At 30.1% G+C, this 14,478-nt stretch overlaps 3 protein-coding genes across 3 annotated transcripts in view; all 3 read right to left on the bottom strand.

Moving 5' to 3' along the window:
- Positions 1-1,266: 1,266 nt before the first annotated feature.
- On the bottom strand, positions 1,267-6,669 carry LOC106763348. Its single transcript, XM_014647546.2, has 8 exons — positions 6,170-6,669; positions 2,988-3,096; positions 2,782-2,868; positions 2,385-2,579; positions 2,111-2,278; positions 1,958-2,011; positions 1,721-1,867; positions 1,267-1,371 (listed from the first exon to the last, which is right to left on the bottom strand). The coding sequence occupies exons 1-8, from the start codon at positions 6,667-6,669 to the stop codon at positions 1,267-1,269; spliced, it is 1,365 nt and encodes a 454-aa protein (XP_014503032.2).
- Positions 6,670-9,397: 2,728 nt separating this feature from the next.
- LOC106763345 lies at positions 9,398-10,039 on the bottom strand. The gene is made up of 2 exons (XM_014647543.1): positions 9,596-10,039; positions 9,398-9,436 (listed from the first exon to the last, which is right to left on the bottom strand). Exons 1-2 carry the CDS (start codon positions 10,037-10,039, stop codon positions 9,398-9,400), a joined length of 483 nt encoding a protein of 160 aa, XP_014503029.1.
- LOC106763135 (kinesin-like protein KIN-14I) overlaps positions 9,450-14,478 on the bottom strand; it is a 12,805-nt gene continuing 7,776 nt past the window's right edge. The window contains exons 6-17 of the mRNA XM_022782019.1: positions 14,240-14,260; positions 14,026-14,092; positions 13,568-13,609; positions 13,416-13,457; positions 12,871-12,939; positions 12,634-12,705; positions 12,437-12,544; positions 12,267-12,348; positions 12,050-12,145; positions 11,814-11,961; positions 11,000-11,043; positions 9,450-10,301 (exon numbers count right to left, since the gene is read on the bottom strand). Of these exons, the coding sequence (XP_022637740.1) occupies positions 12,060-12,145; positions 12,267-12,348; positions 12,437-12,544; positions 12,634-12,705; positions 12,871-12,939; positions 13,416-13,457; positions 13,568-13,609; positions 14,026-14,092; positions 14,240-14,260 (589 nt within the window). The 3' untranslated portion in view covers positions 9,450-10,301; positions 11,000-11,043; positions 11,814-11,961; positions 12,050-12,059. The remainder of the gene's footprint in view (positions 10,302-10,999; positions 11,044-11,813; positions 11,962-12,049; positions 12,146-12,266; positions 12,349-12,436; positions 12,545-12,633; positions 12,706-12,870; positions 12,940-13,415; positions 13,458-13,567; positions 13,610-14,025; positions 14,093-14,239; positions 14,261-14,478) is intronic.

Genomic DNA, 14,478 nt, shown 5'->3' with positions numbered 1-14,478 from the left:
TTAATGAAATCCTATTTATATACTTTTTCTCTAAAATAATTATATTTTTTGTTGTTTTTTGGCCTATGTGGATTTAGTCACATATTTAGATACTTTCTCTTTAATGAAATCCTATTTATATATTTGTTTTTCCAAAATAATTATATTTTTTTGTTGTCATAATTCATTTTCAGTGAGAAAATTTTAGAAGTTTAGACCCAACTATTACATATAAGCTACTAAACCTAATTATTTTAAGTAATGCAAAATTATCTTTTATTACTTACTGATTAACGTATTTAAACATTTCTACAAATAATTCAATTCGAATATACACTAATTTCAGTTCATTATTTAATGAAATTAAATATCATACTATATCTAGTAATATAGACAGATTAAATTATATTAATTAGTATAACTTTTTCCAATATAGTATTATTATCAATACTTTTAATAAAAAATAAATATTCAAAATAGAACAATAATACATAAGTTAATATACTATTCATATGAAATATGAAATATAAAACACTAATTTTAATATATCTATATCTATATCTATATCTATATATATATATATATATATATATATATGAAATATCAAACGATTTCTTCCCAGTTCAGTAATTTCCTTTCCTACTATGTGAATAAATGTGGGTAGATTCTTTATATATGTTATTTATTAATTATATTTATCATTGGTTACTATTTATATAATTAACATCGAGAACCTCCATTTTAGATAACCCTGCCAACCAAGTAATTGAATTACTGGTATTATATTTCTCTGTCTAATTTACTTGTTCTGCATATGCAATAATCATAGTTGTGAGTGTTTTAGAAAAGGAATTCAATGTATTTTTATCTTTATTTTGCTATACAAAATGTAATGATACCATATAGAGATTAAATTATATAAGTCATAAAATATATTCATAACTATGCAAGATAATTAATTATTTTGATTACAGAGAATGTAAAATTTTAAATGATATTTAAGAGAATTGATGTGAATAATAGAAGGGAAATTAATAAAGTTTTAATTTGAATACGTAAATATTGAAGATTTGACAATAATAGTTTGAATTGTTGAATTTTATTGAGTTTTTATTTGCATAGAGAAAAATGATATTTTAACAATTTTTTTTAATAATTTTTGACCACAGATTATGTATCACTATTTTATTGGTTTGTATATTTCAAACGGACCAATCACAAACTATCACACATAAGCGGTTGAAAAAAGTTGTTAAAAAAAATTGTTAAAGATACATTTTCTTTACATCAATTTCGACAGTCACCGCCTGGTCCTCCAAATTGGAGAGAATATCCAACTTCATTTCCGAGATCTCCATAATAGTCAACACCAAAACAATCAGAATTGTCATTCTGTAATATTGTACGAAATGTTGAAGGTCCATAATCTTGCAATGATATATTTTGAAATGAGACATGTCTAAAATAACATGCATGAACAAAATTTTTATCTGGAAAATATCCAGACCCCATTGGAGGACTCGGAGTGTTAACAGAAGTTATTGTTCTTCCACCCCAACCTATTTCATCAGCTGAAATCAAATTTGAGAACAATTTTCCAGGAAAATATCCAATATTATGTTCCAAGATATTTAACCACCAATTATTTGTCTTTAGGTCCTGAAATATATATAAATATTTATTAGTTATGTTTACCATTAAATATCTTCTTATAATCACACTTTTATGCCATCAACATCACCAGTGTAATAGACATTGGATGCTCAATCATTTCTCCACCATAGGTAGATGTTTTATCCACAATAGAACCAAGATACTTTGCTGGATCAGTTTGAACAAATCCTGAACAATGTACATTGTAGCATCCTGTTTTTTTGAAATTATCGGACTACATTCCCATCAAATATATACCATATTAGATTTTTTAAAAATAAACATGTTTAAGATTATAAAAACATATAAATAAATTTCTTCTTACTGTCCATGCTGCGAAAATATAAGTTGCACTATCACCATAAATTCGTGGAGCCACCTGTGTAAATTGACACACAAATTAAAATAATAAGTATAAACTAAAACTCATTTTATATGTGTAAAATTAAGATGATAATAAGACCAAATTCAAACTCACATGCCATCCGAAAGAGATTTCGTTTCTAGTATCTATAGGTCCCTTTCGAACCCACATATGAGAAAAACTCAATTGATCCTTTGTCTTAATTTGTGGATTATAAATGCTATTAGTTCCACTAACTTTGTAATAAGGACCAAATGATATTGGAAGATAAACTTCTGCAACCTACAAAATTTAGAAGATTCAAATGATTATTCAAATTGAAAGATTAGATGATGAATATAGAAATAAATTAACATTTTCAATTTTTGTTATACAAGAAAAAACTTACATGGACACCAGGATTATTTTCAAGCAAGACATGATCATTGGATAATAATTTGCTTTGAATGAGATTATCTTTTGTTGTTCTTCTGATAGGAACACTTCCTCTGGGACATTCATCTTTCTCAAGTCCGAATATGAATTTAGTAGAAGAATTCTCCACACTTGTCTTTTCAAATGAGTTTTGAAAGCTGGGTTTTCTCTATCATAAAATAGTGTTAAATATGTTAAATAAACTATATATATTCATTTTGAAACCAAAATGTGTGAAACTTTTGAATATCAACAAATTTCAATTTCGTGTGAAAGTTTAAACATTAAAAACATATTTAATCTTTAAATAAAACAGAAACAAATATAATTAATAACAATTAACAAATTTGAGAATGTTCAAAATAACATACCTGTAACTTATGATTCTTTAATAAAGGATGATCAAATGCTGGTTGTTTATAAATATCAATACAGTCAACAATATATCCATATTTTGTCTACAAAATAAAAAAAAAAAAATACAGTATATATGATTTTTTTATCAAAGCAAATAGCGACATCAAATTGAACTAAAGAAAGAAAATCGCTAATGAAATATATGAAAAATATAAAATACATGAATACTCTTCACTGGAGATTTGTTAATGAGTTTCAATTCTCTTTCTAACTCCAAATCTTCTTTTTGGAGTGTGTGCGGAACGCCATGAACTCTATTACTATCATGACTATTCACTAAACAGAACACAAAGAAAAAAATATAAATCATTTCTTCTATCAAATATAACGAGTGATGTTGGAGAAACTTGTGGAATTGTCTACTTTTTATAGTAATACCACAAGATATAAATAATAAATGTAAAATGGGATAAATAAAGTACAAAATCAGAAAAATAAATAAGAGGAAAAATTACTTAAATTGGTCATATAATTAACATTCATACATAGAAAAATTGGTGTAGAATCTATAGAAATAGAAAAAAATATAAATTTTTAAAATTGGAAAGAATATAAAATGAATGTTTTATTTATTTTTTCCATATTAAGTATACAAGAAAGAATAAAAAAACAAAAATGAATAAATATATATATAAAAACAATAAATTCAAATTCATTTACAACTAGTTAAAGCTTCATAATTATTTTTAATTATAAAGTAATAATAAGCGTTCTCACTAATAAATTTCTAAGTTATTGAAATAAGACTAATTTACAATATAGTGTAAATCGATTTTTTAGGATTTGACTTCTTAACATTGTATCAAGTCATGGGTTAGAATTTATCCTTGTGAGATTTATTTTGATGGACAAATTATATTTAGTCTTACTCTTAATATACATACACCTGAGTGTGATGGAGTGTCTTGGAAATTCTAATTCAACATAAGGTCAATTTATTATATATAAGTTGGTGCAAACTTTACTTTATAAACTGATTTTACATGATTAAATTAAACTTAAAATCCACTTCTTAATATAAATAACATTAATATAAATAACATTGACAAGATTATTTCATTTTCTTCTGTTCATTTTGTAACTTACTTTTCTAATTTTTCTTCAATTATATGTTTTATAGTGTGTTTGGAAAATATTTTAAGAAATATTAACCTTTTTTAGAATTTGAAATGTTTTATGAGAAAATATTATTTTGAATTAGAATATTTAAAAGAAATTAAAATTTTAGGATTTTGTTGGACTACATACAATTAAGGACTTCCAAATTATACCTAAAAAAGTAATAATTTAAAATTCTTTATAAATTCTCAAATCCAAACTATTATTAAATAAAGTATTTCAGTTATTATTAAATGTAAAAAGTATTCAAATATTAAATTAGTGTTAATAGTGAAAAGATATTAATATTGGTAATAATATTTTTGATCGAATTTTAATTGACAAAGTTTGTTTTCTCATTATTTAATGTTAATTAAAATTATTTTCAATTAATGTTCACTATAATTATTTAGATTAATATTGATTGAAGTTATTCTTATAATATTATATATTTGAGTTTTTTTTTTTTCATCAACATCTGTTTATTTTTTTTAATTGATATTAATAAAAAATAATCATAATTAATATTGATAGAAAATTTAAATAGAAAAATTCTAATAATGATATTTGTAAAGACTCTCATGCTCACATATTCTTTCACTTTCATTTCACATATTCACAAGATTCTCATGCTCACATATATTTTTGATTTTTTAATATTTAAATCATACCTTATTCATATAAACTTTATACACTATCCAATATATATATATATATATATATATATATATATATATATATATATATATATATATATATATATATATATATATATATAATTATTTCATCACATTGACATATTTTACATTTCAAGTTACACACTTATCATTCAAACTATACATTCTTTTATTCCAAGATTAAACCAAAACTACACATAACAACTCACCAACACATCAAGTAGAAAATGCTCAAGAGAAACCTAAAATAGAACAATCTTAGACTATTGACTTTTCTAACTATATGAAATAAATATTGTATTTTGGAAGCATTCAACTTTTGGATGATAACGTAATAAGATTACAGAGTCATATAAAAGAGATAACTATGGATAGAAAGTCTATCCATGTTGAGACTATTACCGCAGATGAAAATAAATTTGTAGATTAAAATGGTAAGAGGTATATTTAGAATCTAATTTATTTGTTTTATATGACTTTTACTCAAGTCTTATACCGTTTAAGCTAAATCTTCCAATGGTTTGCAAGCCTATAAATTAGAGTTACACGTCTAGTGATAGTGATTTTTATTAACCTGGATAATGATAACTAAAAGTTGTATTCCTATTAATATGTAAAATATTTACAATAATTTATCTTACTGAAATGAAAGGTATAATTTTTTATCATCCCATAATATAAGAAATTTGAATATTAAATTAAAAGATATAGAGTATGAGAATTTGCATTACCTAATGAGTGGGCTTCAGCAAAAAATAAAAATAAAAATATAAGATAAATAAAAATATATTAAAGTCCATAAAGATAAATAGTTTGATTGTTATGCCAAGAATACTAGCCCACACGTGACTTTGAAAGAAGCTTACTGGATATATTATTTCCAGAATAATGATATAAAGAATGTTTGTAGCCTTAATTGTTTCTGGAAAGAATTAGCAAGTACCACAAAGTATCAGAGAAAAGAAACTTGGAAGAAGAAATATGTTTCATGATCATGACACAATAACTTATAATCACTTACAGCAAAAGAAATTAATTGGGAAGAATGATTGACACCAACTGATACAATTTTGTGTCAATCAGTAATGAAAAATACATTATTCAAAATTTTAGAATTGAGATAGAAAACAGGAAGGAGAATTTTGTGAAAGTAAACTGAGAGCACTTTTTGTTTACATCAGAAATAGTTCTTGTATACAGATAGAACTGAAAATGACAGCTTGAATTATATAATTAATACACCTCCTTAATTCAAGCTGTTATGAAAAACATAATTTCTTTTCTAAGAAACTCAAACTTATCAATCTTGAGTATTTTTGTAAAAAGATCAGCCAATTATAAATCAGTCTTGTAATAAACCAGTTTCACTCTACCTTTGATCAACCATTCCCTATTACATGTCATATGGTTTGAACATCCTATTTAAACATAAAAATGTGAGACAAAATTTACCTCTACCATCCTATTATTGTCTAATCTTCCTGTTACCTACACTCGGACATAAAGAGGCTTTACAACTATCATAAAATAGTGGAATGCGATACCCATGTTCAGAAAACTGTATTACTTATCTATCTGAGTAACGAAGCTCAGAGGAGGCATCTCAGCATCATCCAAATGCATCATCTTGTAATATTTGTCGTCGATTCTTTCATCGCTTGCCAAATTTGAAAACTGCGAAAACGCCCACAAATCCTCCCAAACCTTCATCAACTCCTCCTCTTCCACGTCCGGCAGCGACTTCCGCTTCACGCACCTCACGCGCTCCCCGATCACGTACACCTTGAAGATCACGCCACCGTGGTTCACCAACTCCTGCACCACCACAGGAGGCTTCAGAGAATTCAAACCTTCGTGGTTGTAAACCAGCGCCATTTTGTGCGACTTCGCGCTGCCGTCGGCCACGAGAGGTTTTGCGATCACCGGATACTTCAACGCCTTCCAGATCCGCCTGTCGAACAGCTTCGCCTTGTCGTTTATCACAATCTGCTTCGGAATCCCGACCGTCTCGGTCCGGTCGTCGATTTTCAACTCCGACACAACCTCAAGCTCTCTCCCGCTTTGCATACATAATGCCGCCTCTGTTGTCACCTCTGTCACCGGCTCTGTCACCCTTGAGGTCGCCTCCAGTTTCGTTCCACTTCAAGCATCCAGATTTCAACCACCGTAACATTTTTCATGAATGGCCACTGATAGTAGTGACGGTGGTACTCGCCGTCGTTCTCGCTGGACTAATAGCTTCGAAGATCCTAGCACGAAATCGTGATCCGGCACTGGTACCGGCTCCAGCACCGGCATTGCAATTGGCAGAGGAATTGGTTTTGGAGGTGGCTGAAGACCTGTTTGAAGAGGAAGGTTCGTCTTCTCCATTCTCCCTTTCCTTTACTGAAGGAAGGTAATCCTTCCATTTAAAGCAACTTACACTGAAGCCTCAGCGACCTCAACACTGATTATGTGGTGACTCTGCCTCATGCACGTAAGAAAGAAAGGAAAATCGTTAGGAATAATTAGAGTGTTATGATTTTTTGCTGTTCCTTTTCTTTTTTATTTTAATTGTCTTGTGATTGTTAGGCAGTTGTAAGAAAGTACATATATATATATAATACATTTGGATGCTGTTCGTCGTTGGACCACCGACATTGTTCTTTGTGAGTGTGTCGTTTTCTGTTTTTTTTTTTTTTTTTTTTTTTTTTTTTTTTTTGTTTTCGTCAAGGTTAAATATTCACGTTTTCCACCAGCCTTTCACCTTCCTTTTGATAGAAGTTGTTTGTCTTCCCGAAAGGTCTTTGTCACTGATCGTCATTCGTTGTCTCAAGTATCACTTTTGGTCGTTGTTTGTTGTCATCGCAATTTCTTGTTCGTGGTCGTCGACAATCATTTCTCGTCTACATTACACTCTACCACTTCCCGGTCTTTTACTCTAGGTTAGTTTTCTGTTTTAATTTTTATTTAATTTTGTTACTTTTTTTAAAATGTTATGTAGAATATAAAATTGGATATTATTATTATTTATAAATGTTTATTGCTTAGTTTGAATGTAAATATCTATATATATTGGTTATTTAATTTAATTAGTATTTATTATTTTTCTATTAGATAAAATTCGTATTTAAATTATGTTTTACTTTGTAATTTGAAATATGTGAATGATTAGAAATATTTGACTAGTTAAATGTGTTAGAATTGAGTCTAGAGGTGTTTGACCTTCGGCAAACAATGAGTGATCCTTATTTTTCGATTTGAGATTGAATATATTGATTTGTCTAGTACTCCTCCAATTTTAAACAATGCAAACTTTATTTATGATAAAACAAAATCTTCTCGAATGGGATAAAAACATACCTTTTATGAGAAAAAGTGAGATTTGCATGATTGAAAACTAATTTTGTTCTATATTTATAGAACATAAATATTAATCGAAGTTGGATTTAATTTATCATGTATAATTGATTATTATGATAGAGTCGTGGAATAGTTTATACTGTTCGTGTCATGCTAGTAGTGTAGAAAATCGAATAATCATGAGGTGTCCTTATGTGAATTGTTTGAATGGGAAAAGATTGGATTTTGTCAAAATTAGAGAACATCTTTTGTACGATGGATTTCTAAAGTATTATACAACATGAGTATGTTGATTCGACAATGGATGATAGATTAGAGAACATGATCCGTGATGTTAGAGTATAATCCTTTACTGAAAAGATGTGTGAAAATATGTCTATCGATGCAGAGACTTCATTATATTCTGATTCAACTAACTTTACACAATTATCAACAATTTTAAGGTTTATCAATTTAAAGGAGGCATTGAATGGATGGACGGATAAAAGCATCACAAAATTGCTTCAATTGTTGGAGGAAATGTTTCCTGAAAGTAATACAGTACTTGATCAAATGTATAAAGCAAAGAAGATATTGTCTCATGGGTATAGAATATTAAAATATTCATGCATGTTCTAATGATTGTATTTTATATAGAAAAGAATTTGTAGAGTTAAGAAGTTGTCCCAAGTGTTGTTTGTCACGTTATAAGGTCAAAGATGGTGATCAGGACAATATTGATGAGATCACACAGCATGAACCTCTTTCGAAGGTAGTTTGGTATCTATCAATAATTCTAAGGTTTAAATGTATGTTTGTGTGTAATGGAAGAACATCGATAAAGAATTTACTGCATTAAAAAATGAATTAAGAAATTTAAGAATTGGACTAACGATAGACATTAATGAAAAGATGACATTTTATGACGTACAAAAATGATATACTATAACATAATTATTTGGTACATAATTCTATAAATATTTCAGTAAGTTTGCACATTTTATAACATCATAAAAATTTACAATTTGATTTTTGAAATCCGTCATACTATACGACAAATTTTCATTTGTCCATTGTAATATGCCGAGAGATATTATGACATAAAATCATTTGTACGTGATAATAAGTAAATTCAGAATAACATTATCTGATTTTTTAGAAAAAAAAAATTATATCGTAAGAATGTTAGCCTTGTTTTCTAGTTTCTTCCATTCTCTTTCTTGATAATTTCAATTTCCATCTATAATATTTTCCCACTTTCTTGGTTTGCTTGAAATCAGCATTTACAAACCTAAACAAAGGTATAATTAAATCCAAAATCTGCTTCTGCAAATCATCTCTACTTTCCTATTCTGTCAGGATGAACCAACAAAGAAAAACAACGGCATGCAGTTGCAGCAAAACAAAGTAAATTTGATAAACATGTTCTATATCTATACACAGATGATTGATTTAATTCAGTCAACTAAGTTTCCTAAACAGTATCAATATAGATGCATACCGAGTTAAACATCTGCAAAAACCAAGACTCAAAATATTCAGAATTTCATTACCTGAAAATCTACATTTATTACTAAGTGAAGCAAATATGAAAAAGAGATACAGAGAGACTACAGAAAGGGGAGAAAATATGTGCAAAACTCAATCTCATTCTTTTTCCACGCATTACTACTTGCTCCATCCGATCAGGACTTAAGGGTATGGATGATGACTGAACAACGAAGCTGAGGTCCTTTGAACTGTTCTTTGGCACCTCAAAAGGGTCTGCAACAAGAACAACTATGTCCTGCCCTTGGTAGCTGATGTTGAAGGTGATGTCAGAGAAGGTTGCATGAGCCCCGGCATTCCCATTCTTTGCAGTCACAACAATGGTGAGTTGGGTTTGGAGCAAACCAGCATAGTTATTTCTAAGAAGGTCAAGGTGAGCATTGTTCACACTTATCACAGGCACTCTGGAGTGGATGACCATGTACCCAATGAACACTACAATGCCTACAACTACCACTGCCACTGCTATCACGGTGCAGATAATAGCCATCAGCCACACCAAAGGGTTGGTGCGCCCATTTGCACCCATCACATGTTTCCCCTTGAACTTGGGCATGGTTTTCGCCATGGAGAAATAGCGTGAACAGACAAAGGAGTAAAAATGATTCTTGCTGCACTGGATAATTTTATGGTATGGAAAAACTTAGGAATAGTTTCAGAGAAGCTCCTGCAGAGACTGAAGTAGATTAACTCTATTTTGATTGAAGGTTGGTATCTTCTTTTTCAACCATTTAACTGAGAAGTTTCGCCCATAATGTGCAGTCCATGAGCATATTTCCAGTTACCCCCGCAACAGAACCACCAATTCTGGATGTCATCTTTGCACAACCCTGCCAAAACACAGGTAACTTCAGGTTCAGGAAATTGGCCACAGCCACAGAAAAGCCATGAAAGGATTCTTCTTCATTTTATATTTTATAAATTAAAATTGTTAAGGGCTGACAGGAAGCATTCGATGATCACATTGGATTAAGTAATCTACTAAGTAAACATAATGCAGATTAGAAAATTATAATTGTAAGACTATTCCTCTTGTGGAATTAAATCATCAGTAAAAGACCAATTAACAAGCAATCGATAATATAAAATCAGTTGGGTTAATTCATTTCTTCATGCCTAACTTAGCAAATTTAAGCATCACAACAAAATCAATGAAAGAGTATCAACTATCTCTCAATTTATCCAACTAATCCATTATGATTAACTTATCTCCCGTATTTAAATTACAGTTTTACAAGTTAATTGGATACTGATATGGAACTGTTACAATGTGATATGTTTCAAGAAACAAATAATACATGGATAAAAAAAAAAAAAAAACCATGCTAGACAAAGGTCAAGGTTGATTATATGTCAAAAGAAACTACAAAAAACAGGTAATTGTTCAATAGAGAAAGAGCTGTGATTTTTATTGCTGCTTTGTCTGCTAAACAAAACACTGGCAATTTATATTAAAAATATTAGAAGAGATAGCTTCTAAAACCAGTCTTTGATCTACTCCTAAAAGTCTTCCAATAAAAAAAAATACCTTTTATACAATGCATGTGATAGAGAAGAGAACTTGATATGCCACTGAAAATTTTAGAGATAAAAAGGCCAAAAGCAGAGCATGATATGCAAAATTAGTAAGATGTTCCAAACTAAACAATAAATGAGATAAAGATATTTGCATTGTTCCAAACAGGTTCATAACTAATAAGTGGTTGTAATAGAAATTCAACAAGACCATTAAGCATTGATGCAAACAGAGCAGCCCAATATCAGATGATTCATGCACTTGCAATATTCAAAAGCAAAAAGTGTTACTTTGGACTTTGTATAAAAATTGTAGCATAGGGATATAACATAACAGAATAAATCCTTTTGATTGTTTGATTTTTTATATATGAAAAGACTATAGGAAAAGTGGAAAGTGATAATCGAGCATTAAGGCATGTATTTTTGGAAGCCTCCATTGATTGTATTGATATTTTTTGGAGAACTTTATTTATTGATTATCAGCACTTTTGTTATTTATGTATATATTATTTATAGGTAAAGAGTGTGTATAAAAGATAAAGGAAGAGTTTTTATAGGGATTAGTGAGTAAAGAGAGTGGCAGCAATGATTTGGTTTTGCATGTAATATAGAAAGATTTTTATATATACACTTTCATAACTTTCCCTTTTCTGTATTTTCCTTCACTTTCTTTACTTTACTGTCATCACTTTAATCACTCTCTTAGAATTCAGTAACAAGCTTCTTCCTCTTTTTCCCGTTAAGAACAGACCTAATGAGTGGCTACATATCAGAGAAGACCTCCGCTGAAAGCAAGACAAGAATTTTTATCAATATTTACTTACACATAGTGATCCTGAAGGATCTGCGCCCTTTCCCATTCTTTGAAGGAATACTAATTGTGATAGATCCATCGTCTATATTATCCACTGTGCTCGAATAAATTTGCTGTGCTGATAAAAAGGGTCTTACCCAACAGTACACTAATACTTCCTGATCAAACAAAATTAACCATCTTAGCTTTATCGAGACAAATATAACTAATGATAATCTTAAAGAAGCCAGTCAATCAGCAATTTACCCTTAAGATCCTAGACTTGATTGTATAGCTTGCGATTTTCTTCAAGTACTCTATGATATCCAGAGGCAGCATGAGCTAAGCCATGAACGTGCTTGCCTATAAAGAGAAATGGAAAATCAAATAAGATGCAGCACCTTATTCACCAATGGTAATGCACATTATATAGGAATGAAAAGATATAGAAAAGAACTTAAATTAATCAGAAGCATAATGTTACCTAGATTGGAGAACTCCTCATGAAACTTGATTTGCAGGAACTTCATACCAGCTTTGGTGGTTTGAATTGTATGCTTTAGTTCCTTAAAAAGACACAGAAGGCAATATTTTACTTCTAAATAAAAAATTGCTAAGTTGAAAAAGATTAGTATTATCTTAGCTGCTCCCTACTTGAATATCTTTTTTGTTGAAAAGTTGTCTTTTTGATTCCTCATCGTCAACAAGGGTTTTATGGAGGAATCCTTCTTTCTTTGTTACTGTAGGAATCTTGTTATCCATCTAGTCAATTAAAGAACCGGGTAAGTATCAGCATTTTCAAATTTGAAGAAGGTTTTCGAATATGTTAAGCACGGGGTCAGTACTATTACCTTTTTATCTGCCACGACAAACTTTAATACAGATCCATTGCCTTGGGACACAGAACCTCTTAAAAGTTTAGTCTGTGAATCAAAAGATTAATAAATTACCAAGAACACAGCTTGTCAAAATGATCAACTAACAAGTTTTCTTTCCTACTAATGGATCCATGTACTGTACAAAAACTTACGCACCATCAACCTAAAAAGAATGACATTATATATTAATAAGGTGAAATGGTATTGTACCTGTTCTCCCTGGCTAGCAACGCGATGCTCAAACTCCTCCACTACCTTGTTTAAGACTGATTCAACTAACTGTTCCACGGAGAAGACAATGCAACTTAGAGCAAGCAATCTCAAAAGCTCTTTTGAATTACATATGACAAGATTGAAATGCGTGAATGCAAGACTAGATGATAAATATCCGTAGAGTTATTACATAAATAAAATTGTAAATATCCGTAGGTCAGCCATTTAGCTGAAGACACAGATGTCCAGAAAAAGTATCATGGTTACTTACTGTTTTGGCAGAAGATGAAAAATTGGAGGAAGACAAGTGATTGAAAAGACCAATTCTCAGGAAGGTCATATATTTATCCTCAGTATCAGTACTGAGTCTAACAAAGGCAATGATATCTCATAAACCTCCATATAACACTCATAAACCTCTATATAACAAGGCTTGATGTGGAATTCAATTTAGTATCAGTACTGATATATTTATTCTCAGTATTAGTTGCTTACGATTTTACTGTTCAAGAAATATAAATACAACCACACAAAAAACTTACTTTGTAGAACTCCATCAACTCATCAGCCCTGAAGTTCCTTTCCTACCATGCAAAGAGAAAAGGGGGAAAGAAGACAAAAGATAAGTTTGGCGGTTGACATAAAAATTTTGAAGTCCATCATATGATGTTATCTGTAGTGTAATAAATGTCACCTGCTTTAGTGGCATAAAAGTTATACTTGAAGGTGGCAAAGCCTGGAAATTTATTAGCAGAGTTACCTTTACAGATGATGTACAATAATTTGATATAATTAAATTACACAAGAAAATGGTCATCAGCTATTAAGGTCTCTCTTGTTAATTGGGTTTAGAGCAGTAAAAAACGTCAGAGACAATTTGGATAATAAACAGCAGTAAAAAACGTCAAGATTCATTGTGCTTCCTTTGATACCAATAAGTTCTCAGTCAGAGCATACTAATATGTCAGTGATGTAATCAATGAAGGTGGCCAGGAAGAAACTTCTTCTTCTAGTTAGACTAAGTTGTAGGTCTCCTACTTCTTTAAACATAGTACCCAGATGTTTATCTCAATCCTAACGTTTGTAGGTTATCTATGTATCCAAATTTCACATCATTATAAATTTCATGATCTACAATTCGATGAAAGAAACCTCATAGGTGAAAGGACCCTCCAATTTATCCAGATCATGGGTTCCGATGGCAATAAGTGTTCTTCGCCTGCAAAATATAGAAAGGAATACGATTATTTAACTAAAATTCATACAGAAAATTTAGGTATTTCGTGACATGAGATAACCCAAAGCACAATAAAGACAAACTATGGAGAAAAAAGTACATAAAGTGTAAATAAAATTAAACCAATACCTACTGTCACAAAGGACTTGCCTATTGTACGGTGTCATATTTCCAACGACCGGAAATACTTAGAAACCGAACGGTCTTAGTGGACAAGCAGCCCACTATAGCGCCACATTCTCACTGGGCTCAAGGCCCAATTCATAAAAATATATCATTCAGATATATTCACCAGATATATCTTGCGAAGATATTATAACAGAGATATGTCAAGTAAGATTATATTTTATTCTGTTTATATTACTGTT

Source organism: Vigna radiata, chromosome 6 (assembly GCF_000741045.1).
Source record: "Vigna radiata var. radiata cultivar VC1973A chromosome 6, Vradiata_ver6, whole genome shotgun sequence".
In the NCBI taxonomy this organism is placed as follows: Eukaryota; Viridiplantae; Streptophyta; class Magnoliopsida; order Fabales; family Fabaceae; genus Vigna; species Vigna radiata.
Note: the sequence above shows the minus strand (reverse complement) of the source record. Positions and strands in the feature narration are given on the sequence as shown.